Source organism: Dendrobium catenatum, unplaced genomic scaffold (genome assembly GCF_001605985.2).
Source record: "Dendrobium catenatum unplaced genomic scaffold, ASM160598v2 fragScaff_scaffold_883, whole genome shotgun sequence".
NCBI classification, from domain to species: domain Eukaryota; kingdom Viridiplantae; phylum Streptophyta; class Magnoliopsida; order Asparagales; family Orchidaceae; genus Dendrobium; species Dendrobium catenatum.
In genome coordinates, this window is record NW_021319345.1 from 370,779 (window position 1) to 391,688 (window position 20,910).

Here is a 20,910-nt window from a genome sequence, read left to right on the forward strand (position 1 = left end):
TTAAGGATAGACAAATCTTTGTCCAACCTATTCTCTTCAATTAGATGCCAGTCTTGTTTCTTTTTTCTTTTTTTAGGTTACGTTAAATTTTGTTTTGCTTTAAAGTGTCAGCATTTATCGAACTTTGTTGCTGACTATGCAGATTGGTCCTTTCGAAGCTTCTCAAGGTGATAAAACTAAATTGAAAGTCAAGATTAGGCTAAATCTTCACGGAATTGTCTTTGTAGAATCTGCATCAGTAAGTAACTTGAATTTGCATGATTTGTTTTATTACTTTGAGGCGTTACTTTTTCGTCAAATTGAAAACTCTGAATGCTGTAATTCAGTTGATTGAAGATGAAATAAATGCTTCAACGGACACAAGCCACACAGACTTGGATAACGCTGTACCTGAAACAGCTACAGCAACTTCTGTCGAGAATGGAGCCGCTGCAAGGACTAATCATGTCAGTCATACTTGTTTTAAGTAATTTCCTGTGTTTAAACTTCATAACCACTCCATGTTGAGTGGAGCAATTTTTTTTATGTTGAGTGGAGCACTTTGCTACCATTGCAATGCCTATTTAGGTTTTGGTCAGGTTACAATTTTAGGTGGAAAAGGTTATTATTGACATAAACCGATAATGGTTAACTTTTAAGTAGTTCTATCATTTTTTTTGTTATTACCCTATTTTGCTCATCCAGGCTAAATAGAACTTCATTTTGAATATTGATGTTAGGACAGTTGATTATTACAGTCTCCCTTAAGGAGCCATGGGTTTGAAGCCTCACAAAAAAAAAAGCTCATTCTTTTTACTAATGATAATTAGTGAAATTAATGTAATTTTACTATACATTATGTTTTAAGACATCTCTACAACCTTTTGAACTTAATGTTAGCCCCTTTTTATTTGCAATTTCATGATGCTGAGGTGGCAGCTGGTAAATAATGAAATTGCTATACTCTTTAGTTGTGGTGAAGATTTTCTATCACATTAATTATTGAAGTTAGCTTATAAATCCTGCCGTCACAATATGTGAAAGGGCAACAATCTGATGAACTCAACCATCCTCGTTGTTTTGCCTAAGATTGGCATGTTGGCTTTAATGATACTGTCGTGGTTACTTAAAACTGTAAAATGCATCTGATACATTAGCAACGCAATTTCACGTGATCAATGATGAAATATTTACCAGCTGTTGAACAAAGCATGCTGCTATATGTCTTTTCTTGTAATAACTGACATATGAATAGGTACTCTAAGCATCTGTTTATCTCATGCATTCAGGTGCACAATTGCATATAGATGAACAAATACATAACCCTTATTTAATATTTGAAATGAACACATTACCCCTTATGTTACTTAAAATACAGTCCTAATCTCCATGTAAATATTGATTTATCTCTCAAATTTGGGTATGAAAATATTGTTTTGAAGGTATGTAGGGCCTAGGGGTCATGTGCCTACCACAAATATTACATGGGGGTATTTAATAATTGACCTTTCTTTTTCAATTAGGAGTTTTGTATTCCTTTTTGTTTTAATTTGGTGGAGGCATGATAAAAAGAATAGTAGGAGTTATTGTTGCACAACTCTAATGAGTTCCCTTTATAATGGATGGTTTTAGTATCACTACAGGAAAATCGCGTGTTACCGGCAGACAAAATTCGTCGGAAAATGGCCAAAATCCGTCAGAAAATTGCATTTCCGGCGGAAATATTTTCGCCGGTTCAACGCGCGTCGGAAAAGGCCTTCTGACGCAAAATCCGGAAACATTTCCGGCGGATTTTCCGCTGCAAAAATATTTCGGGCGGATTTTTTTGCGTCGGAATGTCAAGAAAAATTAAAATAAATAAATAAAACAATACCAAAGCAACCCAACCGCCCCAGCCAGAGCATAGCCCGACCAACGAGCCCGTGTGGAACTAGCTCCGCCCCAGCCCGCGTGGACTTGCCTTCAGCGTGGTTCGAACCCCACCCCCACCTGCGCGCGTGAAGGCTTTCACGCCTTTTAGCATGTAGCCATTAAACAAAAACTGTTATGTTTGATAGGTTGAGGTAATATTAAGAAGATCAGAGAGCTAGAAATGGTAAAGAATGATCAAGTATATGATTAGTAGTTTTAACACATATGAAGTAAAAAGGTTGTTACAGTATGTGGCTTATAATATCCTTTCATAATATTGATGTTAACATTGGACAAGGATAAAGCGCAACTTAAAAAAGTTGAAAAAACAAAAATAACATTGGACAAGGACGTTCACCAAGAGAGAGATGAGCTATTGGATTAAGTTACTTCTTGTTAGGGTGAGCGTGGTTAGAGAGGGGGAGAGAGAGCATAAGTGAACAAAGGATTTTAAGTGGTTTGATTTTGAAGTCTATATCCTGGGAAGAGATTTTATTAATTAGTAGTTAAGTAATAGAAGAATGTCTACTACTTTTAAAAGGTAGGACTAGAAGCTCATGAGAGAGAGAGAGAGTGTGTGTGTTTTATAGAAAAAGTTTAATGTTAGATTCTTTGGTGAGTTCAAGTTCGATTTATTATAAGCAAATTTGCTTGTTTTTATTGGTTGTTAAGGGAAAATGTGGTGTCTCCTGGGATAAATCATGGTGTGAAGATTTATTGTCAGGTGCAAAATGGATGTTCAAAGTGTGTTAGGTCATGTTAGTAGAGGACACACGACATGTGCATTAGCTGGGCGAGGCGGCATTGGTAACTATATATAATATAATGACTTATCTGATGGCTTGAACATTACATGGAAGAGTATTTGTTGATTTGATGATGATTTGGCAGTGTTTGTGATTTTATGGATAGGTTAGATAATGCTTTATGAGCATTGATTGACGAGAGTTGAGGGTTTTGTCAGAGGTCATTGATTTTGAGGAATAGAGTGAAGGGCGTCAATTCGAGTGAGCCATCAATTGACAGAGTAATGTGATCTTGGTAGGCGATGGGTGGAGGCGTTGATGGCATAACACCAATCATAAATATTGACTGGATAAGATGGGTTGGTCTTGTTGGTTTAGTGGTTAGTTGGCAGGAGCAGCCGACTAGAGGATATTAGGCAATGAGATGGTTCAACGAACATAGGGTACAACATATAGTAGTTAGTCCATGATGCTATCAAAATAGGGGTAGGCTTAATGGGTCCAATACGACTTGGGGAGGTTGATTGTATTGGAGTTCCCAGATCATTTTAACATGTAGACAACTATAATTAAGCATGAAAAATGAGTCATCTCATTTTCTCCCTCATTTCAAATTTCATTCATAGAGGATTTAAATGATTATTATAGACACATTTTTAGTGTTCCAATCATTATTGTTGTTGTTGTTGTTGTTGTTGTCCTATTATGAATCTTAGTTTCTAATTAATACTTGTTACCAAGAGGATGGAGAAGAAGCGGGTGATTGACCTTGAGTTTTTTGCATTGTTGAGGAGGAACAAGTCGATGGTGCAGAGGGTTTCTAGAGAAGTGATTCATTGGAAATGATTCCTGAAAGAATTGGGAAGTCCTTATGAACCACAACAATGGATCTAAGGTTCACTCCAGCAGCTTATAGAGTGGTTACAAAAATGCTAGTTGTAATATTGGAGATAATAATTTCTTGCATAGCATGCTTTTTTAGACTAGGAGATCTAACGAATTATTGTCATCGGCAGAAGCATTGGGGAAGACAGACATGCTAATGAATGGGAATTAGGAACAACTCCATGCAAGGGTGTCAATGTGTCATCAACAGAGAAAGTGGATGTGTCAGCTCAGGTTTCGATGTGTTGTCACTTGAAGTTTCTTGGCTCCAGTTCACCTAGTGATATAATTGTAAGATGGCGGGGAACATGCCCTTAGCATGGGATGGTGATCGTTAGGAGTCCTGGTGACTGGAGGATAGAGGACAAGAAGCTATTTTGTAGGAGAGAGTGAATTGATGTGGCATTGAGGGAGGATTAATCACCAAGGTTGTTCATGTAGCTAATGGGGCCGCAATGTTTAAAATTGCGTATTCAGGTATTGAGTCGTTTTTCATTCGTGAGGCGAGGCGTAAGCCTCAAGGCTTTTTGAGACGTAAGCCTCAAAATGAAAAGATTGCGTAAACATAAAATGATAATTTTTTTATATACTAATGAATGAATAATATAAAACATAAAAAAAAACATAAGATATGAAGTGAAATCAAAATATCCCAATAATAAGACAACATGAAATATAGTTCAACTCAAAATTCTATCTTTCCCAAATCTCAATATTCTTTTCATTAAAATATAATTTCAATTTCCAAAAATAAATAGCAATGACATATCACATAAGAACTCATAAGTCATAAGTCATCAGCACTGTCATCATTAAGGGTTCTTCATTTGAATCATCATTATGATGAACTGCTCTCTCTCCTTCCTCCTCTCCTATAGAGTCCAATGTCGAGCATTTACTTCAAGATTTATGTAAGTTTTAATATATATAGCGTGAAGCGTATGCCTCAATGCTAGTGAGGCCAGGCGGGCCTCATAAAAAAACTCGAGGCGTAAGCATCGAGGCGTTTTTTACTGGAATTGCGCAAAGGCGGGCCTCAAGGCGAGCCTCATATTGCGCAATTTTAAACCATGAATGGGGGTGGCATGCATGTTATCTGTTAGGAAACACTTGTAGATCTCAAGTATTTCCTATCAATCTTCAGAAAAACAATGAGAAAACTTTTCCAAAGTTCAATGAAAATCAGGGAAAACAATAGATTTTATTGCAAAAATTAATTAACGGAAGAAAAACAAATAAGATACAAGTGATCCTCAATTCGAGAGGAGGATCGATCTCTCCCAATCTCTAGACGCCACTAGCCCAAGACAAACTAAGAGATCTCAAATTTTAGCCAAATTCAAGATGCCCTAACCCTAGGGAAACAAACTATTTAATGCATACACTTCAAAAGGAAATCTCTAAACAGTCCCTACATTCAATTTCCCTCCTAAACTCCCTTCAATAACCTTCCTAAATGGCTCTGTGAGCATCGCTGGTCGGATCGTGCCTACAGGAAGTGGTAGACTCTTTCGCCTCTATTCCATGTGGACTGGCTGGACCGGTCTAACAAGACTCCTGATAGGAAATACTTTAGTTCACTAGCAACCCTAACAATAAATTAATAAAAACAGCGAGAAAGAACACAAGACGATAATGAAAACAATCCAAAACAGTAAATTAGATAAAATCAAAGCAAAACAAACACTAGCAAAGATACAATTGATCCTCTATTCGAGAGGAGGATTGTTCTCTCCCAATCTCTAAACACTAGGTCTATAGCCCAAAACTCTCAAGAGACTCCAAAAGAAAGCAATACTTAAGCATGCTCTAACCACCCTCACCTTTCATGCCTAGTTATAGATTAATTCCAAACCTCCTTTCCCAAAATAGATTAATTCAAACCTCATTTTCTGAAATAGATTAATTCAAATAAATTAATTCAAACCTCATTTCCCAAAATAGGTTAATTCAAATAGATTAATTCAAATCTCCTTTCCCAAAATAGATTAATTTAAATATATTAATCTCTTGCCTTAAATAAGATATTTTATTTAATTAAATAGGAGCCCATGTCCCTATGGCTTAGGCAGTTAGAGAGGAGGCGGTTTGAACCGCCTCTTGTTGACCTTGGCCGACCCAGGTGGGGTCGGCTGGATAGGCGTCGAACTATCAATACCGCCCTCCCAAAGAATCACCTTGTCCTCAAGGTAAAAACAAGGGAACTGGTGTTTCACCCTCTCGTATGGCTCCCACGTGGCCTCGTTATCAGGAAGGTTCTTCCACTTGATCAGCACTTCCTTAGTAAGTTTCGTCGGTATCTCGAGGTTGGTTGTGTAGTCACCAATAGCCTTCCTCAATTGCGAGACGTGAAAAACCAGGTGTATAGTCTCCGTTGGTGATAATTTCAGTCGATATGCTACTGCCCCAATCTTCTTCAACACTTCATAAGGCCCAAAGTATCTTGGAGCCAGCTTTTCATTCCTCCTGTTGACGACTATCCTCTGTTTATATGGTCGAAGCTTCAAGAACACCCTCTCCCCCACTTCAAACTGGATGTCCCTCCTATGTCCATCAATTTGTTTCTTCATAATTTGTTGGGCCCTCAACAGATGTCTCTTCAGCTCTTCTAACACTCTATCCCTCTCCTCCAAGTACTCCTCAACTGAGGAAACTGGGGGTGCTACTACTCCCAAAGTGTATCAAGTGGGGAGGATCCCTTCCGTACAACACCTTGAATGGAGTCATCTGAGAAGCAGAGTGAAAAGAGATGTTGTACCAGTACTCGACCCATGATAGCCACTTAGCCCAGAGCTTGGGTGTCTCTGATAGGAAACATCTCGGGTAAGTCTCCAAGCTCCTGTTCACTACTTTCGTTTGGCCATCTGTTTGTGGGTGGTAAGCTATACTCTTTAGAATTATCCCCTGGCTCTCTCCAAAAATGGTTGAGGAATACATTGTCTCTGTCTGATATGATCGCCTCGGGTACTCCATGTAATCGGACCACCTCCCTGATGAAGGTTGAAGCCACTGTCACTGCTATGTAGGGGTGTCGGAGGGGAATGAAGTGTGCATACTTGCTCAACTTGTCCACCAACACTAGGATCACTGTGAACCCTTCTGAACGGGACAACCCATTTATAAAGTCCATAGAAATCTCCTCCCACACTCTTCCCGGTAGAGCTAATGACTGTAGTAATCCTCCTGGTGACATAGCTAGGGAATTATTCTTTTGGCAGATCTCACACCTGGCTACCATCTCCTCTACATCTTTATGCATCCCCTTTCAGTACAGTTCCAGTTAGCCTCATGTATGTCTTCTGTACGCCTGAATGCCCCCCCCCCCCCCCCCCCCCCCCCCCCCCCCCCCCCCCCCCCCAACACACACTTTCATGCCTGGAGTAAGTTTGGGATGTGGATTGAGATCCGTGGCATCACAAATCTCCTCTGATATAGCAGTTTGTCTCCCTCCAATGAGTACCCTTAGTGGCTACCCACTTCTTTCAGTAAATCTGACCTGATCTTTTTCAAACCTTCATCTCTCGCACTTTTCTCTCCAATGGCCTCCCAGTCAAGCATCAAAGGAACAGATAGTGTCACTGTCTGCAGCTCCCCCATACATCGAGACAATGCATCTTCTGCCTTGTTCTCCACTCCTAGCCTATACTTAATCTCAAAATCGTACCCAAGCAACTTGGACAACCACCTTTAATGCTCCTCTGTCACCATCCGTTGTTCCAGCAGGTATTTCAAGCTTCGCTGATCTGTCCTGACAATGAAATGCCTTCCAAGTAGGTAGGGTCGCCACTTCTGGATGGCCAAAATGATAGCCATCAACTCTCTCTTGTAAACTGACTTCAGTCTGGCTCTAACAGTCAATACCTGGCTGAAATAGGCGATGTGCCTCCAACTCTGCATAAGCACTGCACCCAGCCCGTACCTGGATGCATCTGTCTCCACAATGAAGGTCTGAGTGAAATTTGGCAAAGATAGGACCGGCACCGTAGTCATTGCCTTCTTCAGGCTCTCAAATGCTGACGTGGTCGCCTCCCCCATAAGAACCCGTTCTTCTTCAACTGCTTCGTGAGTGGCCATGCTATGTTACTGTACCCCTTTACAAACCTTATGTAGTAACCTATCAGTCCTAGAAATCCCCTCAGCTCCTTCAGGTTTTTCAGCACTGGCCACTTGAGCATTTCCTCAATTTTAGATTGATTTGTTGCCACCCCATATTTTAACACAACGTGGCCCAAGTACTCAACATTGACTTGTGAGAAGCAGCATTTCTTCAAGTTGGCCCTTAGCTTGTGCTCCTGCGGTACCTCTAACACCCTCTTCAAATGCTCCCAGTGCTCCTCCTCTGTCCTGTTGTAAACCAGGATGTCTTCAAAGAAGACCAGTACAAACCGTCTGAGATAAGGTTTGAAAACCTTATTCATAAGGGCCTGGAAAGTAGCGGGAGCGTAGTGTCCCTCATGAGTTCTGAAGGCCATCTTGGGTACGTCCTCCATCTGAATCTGATGGTAACCTGATTTCAAGTCTATCTTGTGTAAGATCACTGTTCCACTCAATTCATTTAGCAACTCGTCAATGGTTGGTATAGGAAACTTGTCAGGTACAGTTTCCTTGTTGAGTGCTCGGTAGTCCACACAAAAACGCCAGCTATCATCCTTCTTTTTCACCAATAGAACTGGGCTAAAGAAGGGACTGATGTTCGGTCTGATGATTTCTGCCTCTAGCATCTCTCTAATTAACCTTTGGATTTCATCTTTCTGGAACAGAGTGTAGTACACTGATGGACGACACTCCCTCCTTCAACACGATGGCATGCTCCTGCTCCCTCTGCGGTGGCAATCCTTGAGGTGGCTGAAACACCTCTTGGAACTGCTGAATCAACAACTGAATGGAGAGGGGTATGTCTCCTCCCTCCTCCAATCTCACTCCCTCCAAACTGTGCAGCTCCACCAAATACCCTCTGCCTTCCAATTAAATGTCTCTCACCATTGTTTTAAGAGAAACCAGGGATTTGGAGAGCCCCGCATCTCCCTTAATCACCACCTTCCTCCATCTCCCATCTACTCCATCGTGAGTGCTCCCCAATTCACTTTGGTGTCTCCCAAAGTTTGCAGCCATTTCATCCACAGGATGACGTCTGTACTCCCAAGCTCTAGCGGAAGAATGTATTCCCTCACATGCATCCCCTGGATCGTCAGTCGTACTCCTCTGCAAATCCTCTGACCTTTCTCTACCTTCCCCGTACCCATCATCAGCCCGTAACAGCCGGTATCCACCAATCTCACTCCCCGGTGGTCGACGAACTGGGTGGAAATGAAATTGTGAGTAGCCCCACTATCAATCAACACCACCACCTCCCTGTCCTCTATCTCTCCTTTCACGTTCATGGTATGATTCATAGTGAACCCTACCACTGAGTTTAGGGAAACCTTAGCCAAATTCAAGTGTAGCTTCTCATCCATCTCCTCCTCTATCTCCTCCTCACCTCCCTCCTCAACTTCCTCGTCATCACAGACGATAAGAACCTGAAGAGTTCGGTCTTTGCACCGATGCCCTGGCGTGTACTTTTCATCGCACCTGAAGCACCACCCCTTAGCCCTCTTCTCCTGCATCTCTTTCTCCGTCAGCCGCTTGATATTTCCCTCGCTCCCTCCTATCTTCTCCTTAGTGGCCTCTCGACTCCCTCTTGTTGCAGGACCTTTAGGTGCTAGATGAGTGGTAGTCATCCTGTAAGTGCCCCCGGTGCTGCTATTCCTGACTCCCCTCTCCAAATTCCTTTGATTTTCCACCAGGTTGGCCAGCTTTATTGGCCTCCCCCAAGTCACGAGGCATCAGAACCTTCACTGCTGCTCGGATCTCCGCCTTCTGCCCTTTCATGAAATTTTCCTCCATTACTGTATCTGAGAGTCGCTCCACCCTGCTAGCTAGGTGCTTAAACTACTCCCGATAGTCTGCTACTGATCCCTCATGTGTCAGAGCAAAGAACTGCTCATAGAAATCTCCTCCACGGTCGGTTTAGAAACGTTCTATTATGCAGTCTTTGAATTCCCTCCAGTTTCTGATAGGTCTCCTATGATCTCTCCACTGGTACCATGATAGGGCCTTTCCTTCCAAGCACAATCCGGTTGCGGTCAGCTTCTCCTCCTCCGTCAGCCCATTGACTGCGAAGTATCGTTCCACCTTGTAAATCCACCAATGCGCATCTTCTCCTTCAAATATGGGCATCTTCAACTTCCTCACCTTCTGGTCGCCCCCATTCCCCAAATTCTTCCAAAGTTTCCCCTATCCCAAGCGCTAGGTGCACCCCATGTTTCTCGGTCTTCCCTTGCTCTGCCATAGCCCAAAGCCCCTTCGAAATCCCCCCTTACGTCTTCAAAATCAGCACCCTGACAACCATAGTATCCCTCCTGACGTTCCCCATATCCATCCCCTCTTTCTTCCCTCTGAACAGGCTCCAGATGGGGTCTTCTTCTTTCTCTTCCATGATTTCCACCTCATCTTCCATCCTACGAATTTTCGAATTCGTACTTTTTGCTTCCACTCCTTTTGCCACGGAAGCCGTCGTTTGATTTTGAATTTCTAACATCTTCTTTATCGTGTCTCGGAGATCGGCGACTTGTCCTTCCATGGAGGAAATCCTTTCCTCGACCGTCGTTTTGATTTGATTCATCTCCCCTTGAAGCCTTTCCTCTAGAGCATCCACCTTTTTTGCTGTCATCACAATTCGGAGTTTGTAAAATCACAAAATCTGGATTTGAAACTCCAAAAACAGCAATCTCCCTTCCTTCCGGGCAAAAAATCACCGCTGAAATTAGCCGAAAATAGCCCTCCACCGGTCCCACGACTTGCTCTGATACCAATTTGATAGGAAATACTTGAGTTTGCAAGTAATCCTTACGGAAATACTTGAGTTCGCAAGCAACCCTAACAATAAATTGATAAAAACAACGAGAAAGAACACAAGACGATAATGAAAGCAACCCAAAACAATTAATTAGATAAAATCAAAGCAACACAAATACTAGCAAATATACAATTGATCTTCTATTTGAGAGGAGGGTTGTTCTCTCCCAATCTCTACACACTAGGTCTAGAGCCCAAAACTCCCAAGAGACTCCAAGAGAAAACAATACTTAAGCATGCTCTAACCCTCACTCTCATGCCTATTTATAGATTAATTCCAAACCTCCTTTCCCAAAATAGATTAATTCAAATAAATTAATTCAAACCTCCTTTCCCAAAATAGATTAATTCAAATAAATTAATTCAAACATCCTTTTTCAAAATAGATTAATTCAAACCTCCTTTCCCAAAATAGATTAATCCCTTGACTTGAATAAGATATTTTATTTAATTAAATAGGGGCCCATGTCCCTATGGCTTAGACAGTTAGAGAGGAGGCGGTTTGAACCACCTTCTGTAGACCTTGGCCGACCCAGGTGGGGTCGGCTGGATAGGCGTCGACCTATCAACTCCCTTCCCAAATATCCACCTTGTTTTCAAGGTGGAAGGATGTAAAGTGCTCCTAAACCACTTGATTAATGGAACTGGATTAAAAAATGGACTGATACTGGGTTGAACGATCTCTGCCTCCAGCATCTCTCTTATTAATTTATCAATCTCACCCTTCTGGACTTGGGGATGACGATACGGATGAACACTAATAGGTGAAACTACTTTCTTTAAGATGATAGCATGCTTAAAAACTCTATGAACTGTTGAATCCATGTTTGTAATAAAAGAGGAATATCTTTGCCCTCCTTTAATCTGATCCCCCCAGCCTATATAGTTTCATCAGATAACCTTCCCCCACCTCCAGAGTTTCCTCACATTGGTTTTAAGTGATATCATGGCTTTGGTGAGCCCTGCATCTCCCTTGATTACTACCCTTCTCCTTTCCACCATCAGCTCCATCGTCAATGCTTTCCAGTTGACCTTGGTGTCCCCCAAAGTCTGCAGCCACTTCATCCCCAGGATGACATTAGTGCTCCATAACTCCAATGGGAGAAAATCCTTCTTCACCTGAACCCACTGTATGGTCAACACTACTCCCCTACATATCCCCTGACCCATCTCCATCTTCCCTGTTCCCATCATCATTCCATAACACATTGTGTCCACCAATGTCACCCCCAATTGGTCCACAACCTAGTTGGAGATGAAATTATGGGTAGACACACTGTCAATCAACACCACCACCTCCATGTCTGCTATTTTTCCCTTCATCTTCATGTTATAATTCAGAGTGAATCCCACCATTGAATTCAGGGAGATCTCCATCACGTGCAGATGCAGCCTGTCCTCCATCTTTTTTTTCCATACTCTCACCTTCCTCCCCAATTTCCTCATCATCACAGATGGTGAGAACCTGAAAAGTTCGATTCCTACACTTGTGCCCTGGAGTATACTTCTAATCACATCTGAAGCATAATCCCTTCGCCCTCTTCTCCTACATCTCCCTCTCCACTAGTCTTTTGAAGTTCCCCCCACTTTATCCTCCTGTTGGATTCTCTCTGGGAGCCTCATTAATGTTGCTTGATGCATGCCCCTTGGGTGTTAGAAGAGTGCTTGTCATCCTGTAAGTGCCTCCTGAGCTGTTGCTCCTAGCTCCGTTCTCTAGATTCTTCTGATTTTCCACTTGTTGTGCCAACTTCATGCCCTCCCCCAAGTCACGAGGCATTATAACTTTCACTACCGCTCTGATCTTTGCCTTCAGCCCCTTCATGAAGTTCCCCTTCAATATAATATCTGATAATTGCTCAACTCTACTGGCCAGGTGCTCAAACTGCTCACGGTAGTCTGCTATTGATCCCTCCTGCACTAGAGCAAATAATTGCTCATAGAATTCTTCTCATCGGTCAGTTTGGAAATGTTCTATTATGCAGTCCTTGAATTCTCCCTAGCTCCTGATGGGTCTCCTCTGGTCTCTCCACTGGTACCATAACAACGCCTTCCCCTCCAAACATAAGCCTATTGCTGTCAACTTCTCTTTCTCTGTTAGCCCATTGATGGCGAAGTGCCTCTCCACCTTATAAATCCACCCATACGCATCATCCCCTTCGAATATGGGCATCTTCAGCTTCCTCACCTTCTAATCTCCCTCGTTTCCCCTTATTCCTCCGTAGCTTCCCCTCTCCCAAGTGCTTGGCCCTCCCCACGTCTCCCGGTCTTACCTTGCCCTGTCGTAACCTAAACTCCCTTCGAATTCCCCTCTTCTTCCTTCAAGTTCAACACCTCGGCCGTCATAATGTCCCTCCCGACATTCCCAATCAGCACCCCTTTGCTCCGCCCCTCCATACCCATGCCTTTACCCATACCTATCTCCTCTATCCTCCCTATGGAAATGCTCCATATAGGGTTTCCTTTTTTCTCCCTCCACAATCTCCTCCTCATCTTCCTCCCTACGAATTTCAGAATTCGTGTTTTTCCCTTCCAACTCTTTTGCCACGGAAGCCGCCGTTTGCTTGTGGATTTCTAGCATTTTCTTCATCATGTCCTAGAGATCGGCTACTTGTCCTTCCATGATGGAGGAAATCTTTTCTTCCATCGTTATCTTGATTTGATTCATCTCCCATTCAAGTCTTTCTTCCAGCGCATCTACTTTCTTAGTCGTCATCTCTATCTGTATTATTGTAAATTAAAAAATCTGGATTTGGATCACAAAAAACAGCAACTTACGCCTTCACTGACCAAAATTTAGCAGTTGAAATTTGTCAAATCAGCCCACCAACGGTCCCAAGGCTTTCTCTGATACCAATTATAATATCTCAATTATTTCCTATTAATCTTCGGAAAAAAAACAACGAGAAAAATCTTCCAAACTTCAATGAAAATCATGAGAAACAATAGATTTTATTGCAAAAAATCAATTAACCGAAGAAAAACAAACAAGCTATAAGTGATCCTCAATTCAAGAGGATTGATCTCTCCCAATCTCTACACGTCGCTAGAGCCCAAGACAAACTTAGAGATCTCAAATTTCAACCAAATTCAAGATGCCCTAACCCTAGGAAAACAAACTATTTAATGCTTACAATTCAAAATGAAATCTCTAAACAGTCCCTACATTCAATTTCCCTCCTAAACTCACTTCAAAAACCTTCCTAAATGGCTCTGTGAGGATCGGCAGTCGGATCTTGCCTACAGGAAGAGGCGGACTCTTCTGCCTCTGTTCCGCTGGGCCGGTCCATTGGTCGGTCTAACATTATCATGCTTCACGAGGAGGTCTACCAACTGATTATCTTCTTGTACTCAAATTTAGGAATCAACATTGTATATTAGTTATGGTATAGGATCGAAGCATGCCACTCCTCATATGATGAAGCCTATCTTTGTTAATAGTTCATTGAACATTGCTTGGGTAACTAAGGAGGTTCAACTGGGTTGGAGGACTTATTACATTGGGTTAATTTCTCACCAATGTGATTTATGGGAAGGTTTTTGCATGATTAAGGTCTCTATGGGTCTCTGTTGATTGGTCGCTTTTGTCAGCTTTCCTTTATACTCCATGGATAAACGAAGCACCAAATTGTGAATGGTAAAATCTCAATGTGAGATTGATGGGTGACACATGGAGAAGGATGCTCGATGAGATAAAGAAGAAATGTTCACCAAGATAGGGGGTTGTTGTGTCACACTACTTTTGTTTTTTTTTTTGAGGTTGTAATATGTGAGACAGAGAGAGAGCTTAAGATTTTAAGTGGTTGAACTTTGAAGACTATGGTGTAAAGAGAGAGATTTTACTAATAAACAATTAAGTTATATAGGAAATTTCATGTCTTATAGGGAGATGGATAAAAAATCTGGGGATTTGAATGTCTCAATATGGCCTGACAATTAATTTGCTGATTAAGGAGGTCAACTCTAGCAATTGTTAGGCTTTGAGAGCTAATTTGGGAGGGCACAAACTCAAGCAAGGCATTGATTGATGGGGTGGTCTAGCTTTTGTGGGCGACATGTGTAGACATCATTGAATAATGTCAAAATCTTAGATGATAAAGAATCCGCAATGGGGTATTTGATGCCAAGAGTGGATTGATGTACACTAATTACGACTCATGAGCATTGGGCAATGCCTCTTCCCGAGTAGGTAAGGTAATCCAAGAGAGTCTAATTTAACCGGGGGAGATTGATTATATTAGAGCTGCCAAATATCAATGAGGATATACTTCTTAGAGTTAAACTCACGTGATTAAAATCTTTAGTTAAAATAAAGTGCTTTAGTAATGCTAACAAGTAAATTGCAATTGGATCAGCAACACTATATGGATTAGGATTAGTGTTGCAATAAAAAGGCCACTGATAACTATATTGATGGTGGAAAAAATAAGAATGCTAGTATAAATATATAATTGACTTGCGTGAATTTAAATTATACGATAATAGCATAATAGGCACTAATAAAGTGTTCAGATAAAGTTTCTATAGAAGGATTATGAACAAAAATGTTAGAAGGTAATATTGTTAGAACTAATGCAAAATAAAGTTGATACTTTGTTTAGCACTTAGTGTTAATGAATTGATGGGCAAGATTTGTAAAATTTACCCAAATTGGTTATGGGTTAAAGCAAATTACAATGATGATATTAACGTCAATGAATGAGTTTGTTGAGACAACACATGCTCTCTCATATGGTCTAATTATGTTATGGTGGCACAAATAATTTTATAATTAAAATGGCCAATTTTGTCAATTGGTATGCTATGAGAGCTTTTTTGGAAAGAGGGGCAGGGGGGTCTTTATAAACTTGAGCGAGATGGTGATTGACAGGGTGGTGTGATCTTTACGGTTGACATGCATATATATCATAGAATGATGACAAACTTAAGTGATGATTGAACATGATGAGTAAGCGTAGCAGATCAAGTGATTGGTTTGTAAGAATGAGTTCGTGAGAATGTATTTGGTGCCAAGCATGGTTTAATGGACACAAGTTGTCAATTCTGGACATGATGTTTCTCAGGTAGGTTAGGTTGGTCTGAAGGGGCTAATATAACATGCAGAGATTGATTATATTGGAGCTGCCAGATACATAATGTTTGAGTTTGAAAAAGGTGTTATAGTACTTTTTAATCCCTGATTCATAAGCCTATATATGTAGATGAGGAGATGCTTCTTAGAGTTAAAGTCATGTGATTAAAATATTTAGTTCAAGTAAAGCGCCTTAGTGATACTAACCACTTAGAGGATATGATTAAGATTTTAAAATAGATATTGTAAATTGCAATTAGACTTACAGCACCATATGGAGTAGCGTTGCAATAAAAAGGCCACTGATAACTAAGTTCAGTGTGACAAAAATATGAATGTTAATGTGGATAGATAATTATTATTTTAGAGGGATATTGAGAATATCTCCTTTTTGACTTGTGTGATTTTGGCTTATACAATAATAGCAGAATATGCACTAATAAGGCATGTAGATAGAGTTGTCGTGGAACGATTAGGGAAAGAAAGGTGTTAGAAAGTAATATTGTTAGAACTTTGTAAAATAGAGTTGATACTTTGTGCAGCTCTTAGTATGAATGAATGGATGAGCAGGATTTCTAAATTGAACCAATGGTTAGGATTAAGGCTAATTATAACGATGATCTTAATGTCCATGTATGTAGTTTGTTGAGAAAAGTATATATGTTTTCTCATATATCTGTGTGCATGTGCACCTTTGTGTTTGTATCCTTACAGATCATCGTATTGTTATTAGTATGCATCTTTATATTTGTGTTTACAGATATACATAGGGAGAGAAACTCAATATTTGCATATGCAGATATATAGGACTTGTATTTATTTTTAAAGATCAAACATATGTAGCAATCCCTTTGGTTGCTAGGTAGCACTACATACTAAACCACTTGATGAATGGTAAGGTTGCTAACATTGAGATGGTTTTGAAGTTATCCCTCTTCACTTATGTCTTGAGAGCCTTGTTCATGTTACTTGCTGCACTAAACACACAAAATACATATTCTCCTTTGTAAGGTTGTCCGAACCTTAAAAGAGCAGCAAATGGAATATGTTGTGCATATTATTTGTTACTCATTGTGTCAATTATCATGCATAACCATTAATTTGGATAGTTATGAAGTAACAAGTAAATAATTTAATAACTAAGCTTATGTAGAGATGGAATGCAATGTTAGGTGGCACCTATCCTTAAAATAATTGCTGTGTGGTATCTTGATTTACATACTTTAATATCTGTGAATTTTGTCATATGCAGCATGATAGACCGAGCAACAGTAGGCATTCAAGAAGGCATGAGGTTCCAGTCTCTGAGATCTTGTTTGGTGGAATGAGTAAATCCGAACTAGTGGAAGCTCAAGAGCAAGAAAAGCTACTAGCCTATCAGGACAAAGTTATGGAGCAAACCAAGGATAAAAAGAATGCGTTAGAAGCTTATGTATATGAAGTCCGCAATAAGGTAATCCCAACACAGTTTTCGCTCTTTCTTTAATAGGAATTTATTGACTAATTCCTCTATGAAAAAAGCTTTTCGAGAGATACAGAAGCTTTGCAACTGAGAAAGAAAAGGAAGACATCTCTCGTAGCCTAAAACAGACAGAAGATTGGCTTTATGAAGATGGTGTAGATGAAACTGAAAAGGTCTACACAGCCAAGCTTGATGAATTGACAAAGGTAATAGAGCCGGTTACTTTTCTCTTCTTGACCACATGTAGAGCATATAACAATTCCCCTTTCTTAGGCTGCAAATAGCAGGACATACTGTGCTCAGGCCTCTAATTATGGCATCAAGAGTCATATGAAACTAAAAAAAATACTTAAAATCGGAAAAGGGAATCATGCTCTTTTATATTATATCTGTGGCCAGTGGCTGAGGGAGGATGATGGTTCTAATAACTAGAATATTTAGAAGTTGTCATATCTAAATTGTTGTTTGAGCATCTAATTGGATAATATAATAATGGTAAAACTTTAGAACAACTTTCTTAACTAAAAAAAAAGTTTTATGATATTTCGCAGATAAATAATGGATGAAATAATGACATCTTTTCCTTATTTATGCTTTCTTGAAGAATGGACACGAATCTATGTGAATATTTCAACAAATGTCTTTGAAAATCCTATTTACCCCAAGCTACTACTTAAATTTAAAATAAACTAGGAAACTGCCGTCATTGTTTAAAATTGCGTCTTTGAATTCCTGATGTGGTTTGGTGCGCTGTAGAGAACCATCGTGAAAGAGAGATTTTGGATTTTTTTGTTGTATCAAATGCTTCAGTTTGACGCAAAAATTATTCCAGGACTCTTAGCCTTGTTATAGAAGAAAGTTTTGTCCTGTTAAAATCTTTGCAATGATTAATCGAGCACATGGTTTAACACTCTTGGGGCATCCTTTGTTGCAGATGTTAACAAATATTGGATTTTATTCCATGACTGCCAAATTCCAAATGCCTTAGTTTTTAAATATTTCCACAACTGCTAAAAGTACCAGTCTTACATTTTGACAATCTGGCAGGCTTTTATGGAAGCTCAAGATTTTTCTTACCAAAGCAGCTTTCTAGTGCAGAATTTTTTGTACTAGAAAGTTATTTTAAAAAGTAGAAAGAAAGCCATCCCAAATAAAGCCTTAGTTTATGAGAGATTATTCTGTGCGGATGCCGAACACAACTCTACATCCGGATACCAATCAGAATGAGCCACGTCATCCATACTGAGCCGCGGTACCGAGCGGTATCGACGCTCGGTACCACGGTACTGAGCGGTACCAAGCTACGAGCTTAGGCATCCGGACGGGGTTCCGCTTCCGCACATAATAATTTTTCTTAGTTTAGAGGGTGTAGTTAACTAACAATCTGACTGATGTTTTGCATTTCTGTTATCTGCAACATTAATAACGTTTACTCGAGCATTATAGCTGGTGCAGGTTAACATTTACTCAAGGGTCCTTCAACAAGAATCTGATATAGCCATTATGCATTTTCGATCATCTATGGAATTTATTCATCATAATCTTCATGTTTATAACCATCCTTAAGTTTGATGTAAATGATTAACTCGTCTTCATATATATATACATAAAAGAATAAGTTAAGAACAAGAATTTATGAAGCAGAATAGCTGGGATGAGGCTAATTATGTATGATACACGGACATTTGTTTATGATTACTGTAGCTTTAGCCTTGTGTTTTTTTGGGTGCTTTGAGACCTGGAGCTTTGAATACTTTACATGGTTTCTTGCAGTTGGTTGATCCTATTGAGAAGAGATGCAAAGATGAAGAAGCAAGAGCTCAAGCAACCAGGGATCTTTTGAACTCTATTGATGATCATCGAATGGCTGTACAATCGCTGCCCGCATATGAACGTGATGCGGTAAGTTATGCGTTTCTATGTAAATTCGGAAGCAAAATCATGGCCTGCTCCATATTCATAACCCTCTTATGGCATCTCATTTCAGATCATAAATGAATGCAATAAAGCTGAGCAATGGCTTAGGGAGAAATCTCAGCTACAGGATGGATTCGCTAAGAACGCTGATCCTCTCCTATGGTCCCATGAAATTATTAAAATGTCAGAAGCCTTGGACAGGTGAGTTTTCTATCCTGCACAATGTCTATATATATCACTGAATTTTTATGTATTTATATATCGAATATTTAAATCTTTTATATTTATTTATATAATATCTTAATATTTAAATGACATTAAAAATATCATTAATATTAACTTATTTAAAATGAAATATATATTTTCATGTGATTTAAACATTAAAATGTTAACAAATAAATATAAATATTTAGGAATTAGATGAGTAAATATATAAGAATTTCATGATGTGTGTGTAAATCCTTAAAAAATTATTAATGATGGGTTCATGAAATATCAAGATAATTTGATGATGCATTAAAAATAAATGCATAGTTAAAATAGCAAGATAAATAATGTTTTATTCTATGAGTGGTAATACTTACATCAAAAGAAAATTTGTATGGAAAGATTTTAATTTATTTGATTGAAAAGGAGCAATTGGGGGCTTTACAAGGAACTCATTTATTCATCATATTTTACCCATACTCTAATCTTTAGTGAAGGTGATCAAATGACAGAAGCATTGAACATGTAAGATTTATATTTTCTTTTATCTTGGTGTATGCTTTTTGCTGATGATATTCTTCTTATTGATAAGACTAGAGAATGAGTTGAAGGTAAACTTGAATTATGGAGGTCAACCTTAGAGTCTAAAGGTTTTCGCTTGAGTAGATCTGGAACGGAATATATGGATGTAATTTTGGTAGTAATAGACCTAATGAGGGGATTGTGACTTTGGGCGATCAAGTCATTAATAAGAGTACACGTTTTAAATATCTTGGATCTATTGTTCAGAGTGATGATGAAATAGATGGGGATATTATCAGCAGAATTCAAGTTGGATGGTTGAAGTGGAGGAATGCATCGGGCTTGTTATGCGATAGAAATGTACCCCTCAAACTTAAGGGAAAATTCTATAAGATGGTAGTGAGGCTTGCAATGCTTTATGATGCCGAATGTTGGCCATTAAAAGAGAAGCATAATAATAAGTTAAGTGTGGCAGAGATGAGGATGTTCAGGTGGATGAGTGGCTTTACCCTTAGATATAGGATACAAAATGAGCATACACGTGAAAAGTTTGGAGTAGCTCCAGTAGAAGATAAGATTAGAGAGAGTCGCCTTAGATGGTTTGGTCACATAAAACGGCGGCCTTCCGATGACCCGGTTAGGAGAGTAGAGGTATTAGATTTGACTTATGTTAAGGAAGGTAGGGGGTAGACCTAAAAAAGACTTGGTTAGAAAATATTATGAATGACCTTTCTTTATTAGATTTTAACGAGAATTTGACTTTTAATGGGACACAATGGAGAAAAAGGATTCATGTAGCCGACCCCACGTAGTGGGATAAAGGCTTCATGTTGTTGTTGTTGTTGTATAGATTACTGTAGTAAGTTAGAAAAGATCTCAATCATAAAGTCTAGTTATTAATTTGAAATAAATTTTTGTTTATAAAAGAGAATTACACCTCTAAAAGAGATTAGAGGAAGGAAAATAATTAATGATGTTTCTCCCTTTAACTGATTTAAAGATGTTAGACATTGATAATAAATTTTCAAAAACAAAAATAATGTATAAAATATTATTTCAGTTATGACCAAAAAGAAAAAAAATAAAAGGAGAACATCAGAGATAAAAACACTACAAAATATCAGCAAATAAAAAAATCAACACACCAAACCAAAAAAAAAAAAAGAATAGAAAATAACAATGAGCAATATATCAGAAACATACATATCAGAATTTATTAAGCAACAAGTTTATGCAATTATATGTTGCGATCCTCCACTGTCCAGGTACCACATACTCTCATTGATTATTAACATGAGCCCAATGATACAAAGTAA

At 39.3% G+C, this 20,910-nt stretch overlaps 1 protein-coding gene across 1 annotated transcript in view; it reads left to right on the forward strand.

The window, feature by feature from the left end:
- LOC110104050 (heat shock 70 kDa protein 16) overlaps positions 1-19,070 on the forward strand; it is a 37,957-nt gene extending 18,887 nt beyond the window's left edge. Inside the window, exons 3-8 of the mRNA XM_020832993.2 lie at positions 143-238; positions 327-446; positions 16,739-16,939; positions 17,008-17,154; positions 18,722-18,850; positions 18,936-19,070. Coding sequence (XP_020688652.1) covers positions 143-238; positions 327-446; positions 16,739-16,939; positions 17,008-17,154; positions 18,722-18,850; positions 18,936-19,070 — 828 coding nt within the window. The remainder of the gene's footprint in view (positions 1-142; positions 239-326; positions 447-16,738; positions 16,940-17,007; positions 17,155-18,721; positions 18,851-18,935) is intronic.
- Positions 19,071-20,910: the final 1,840 nt, after the last annotated feature.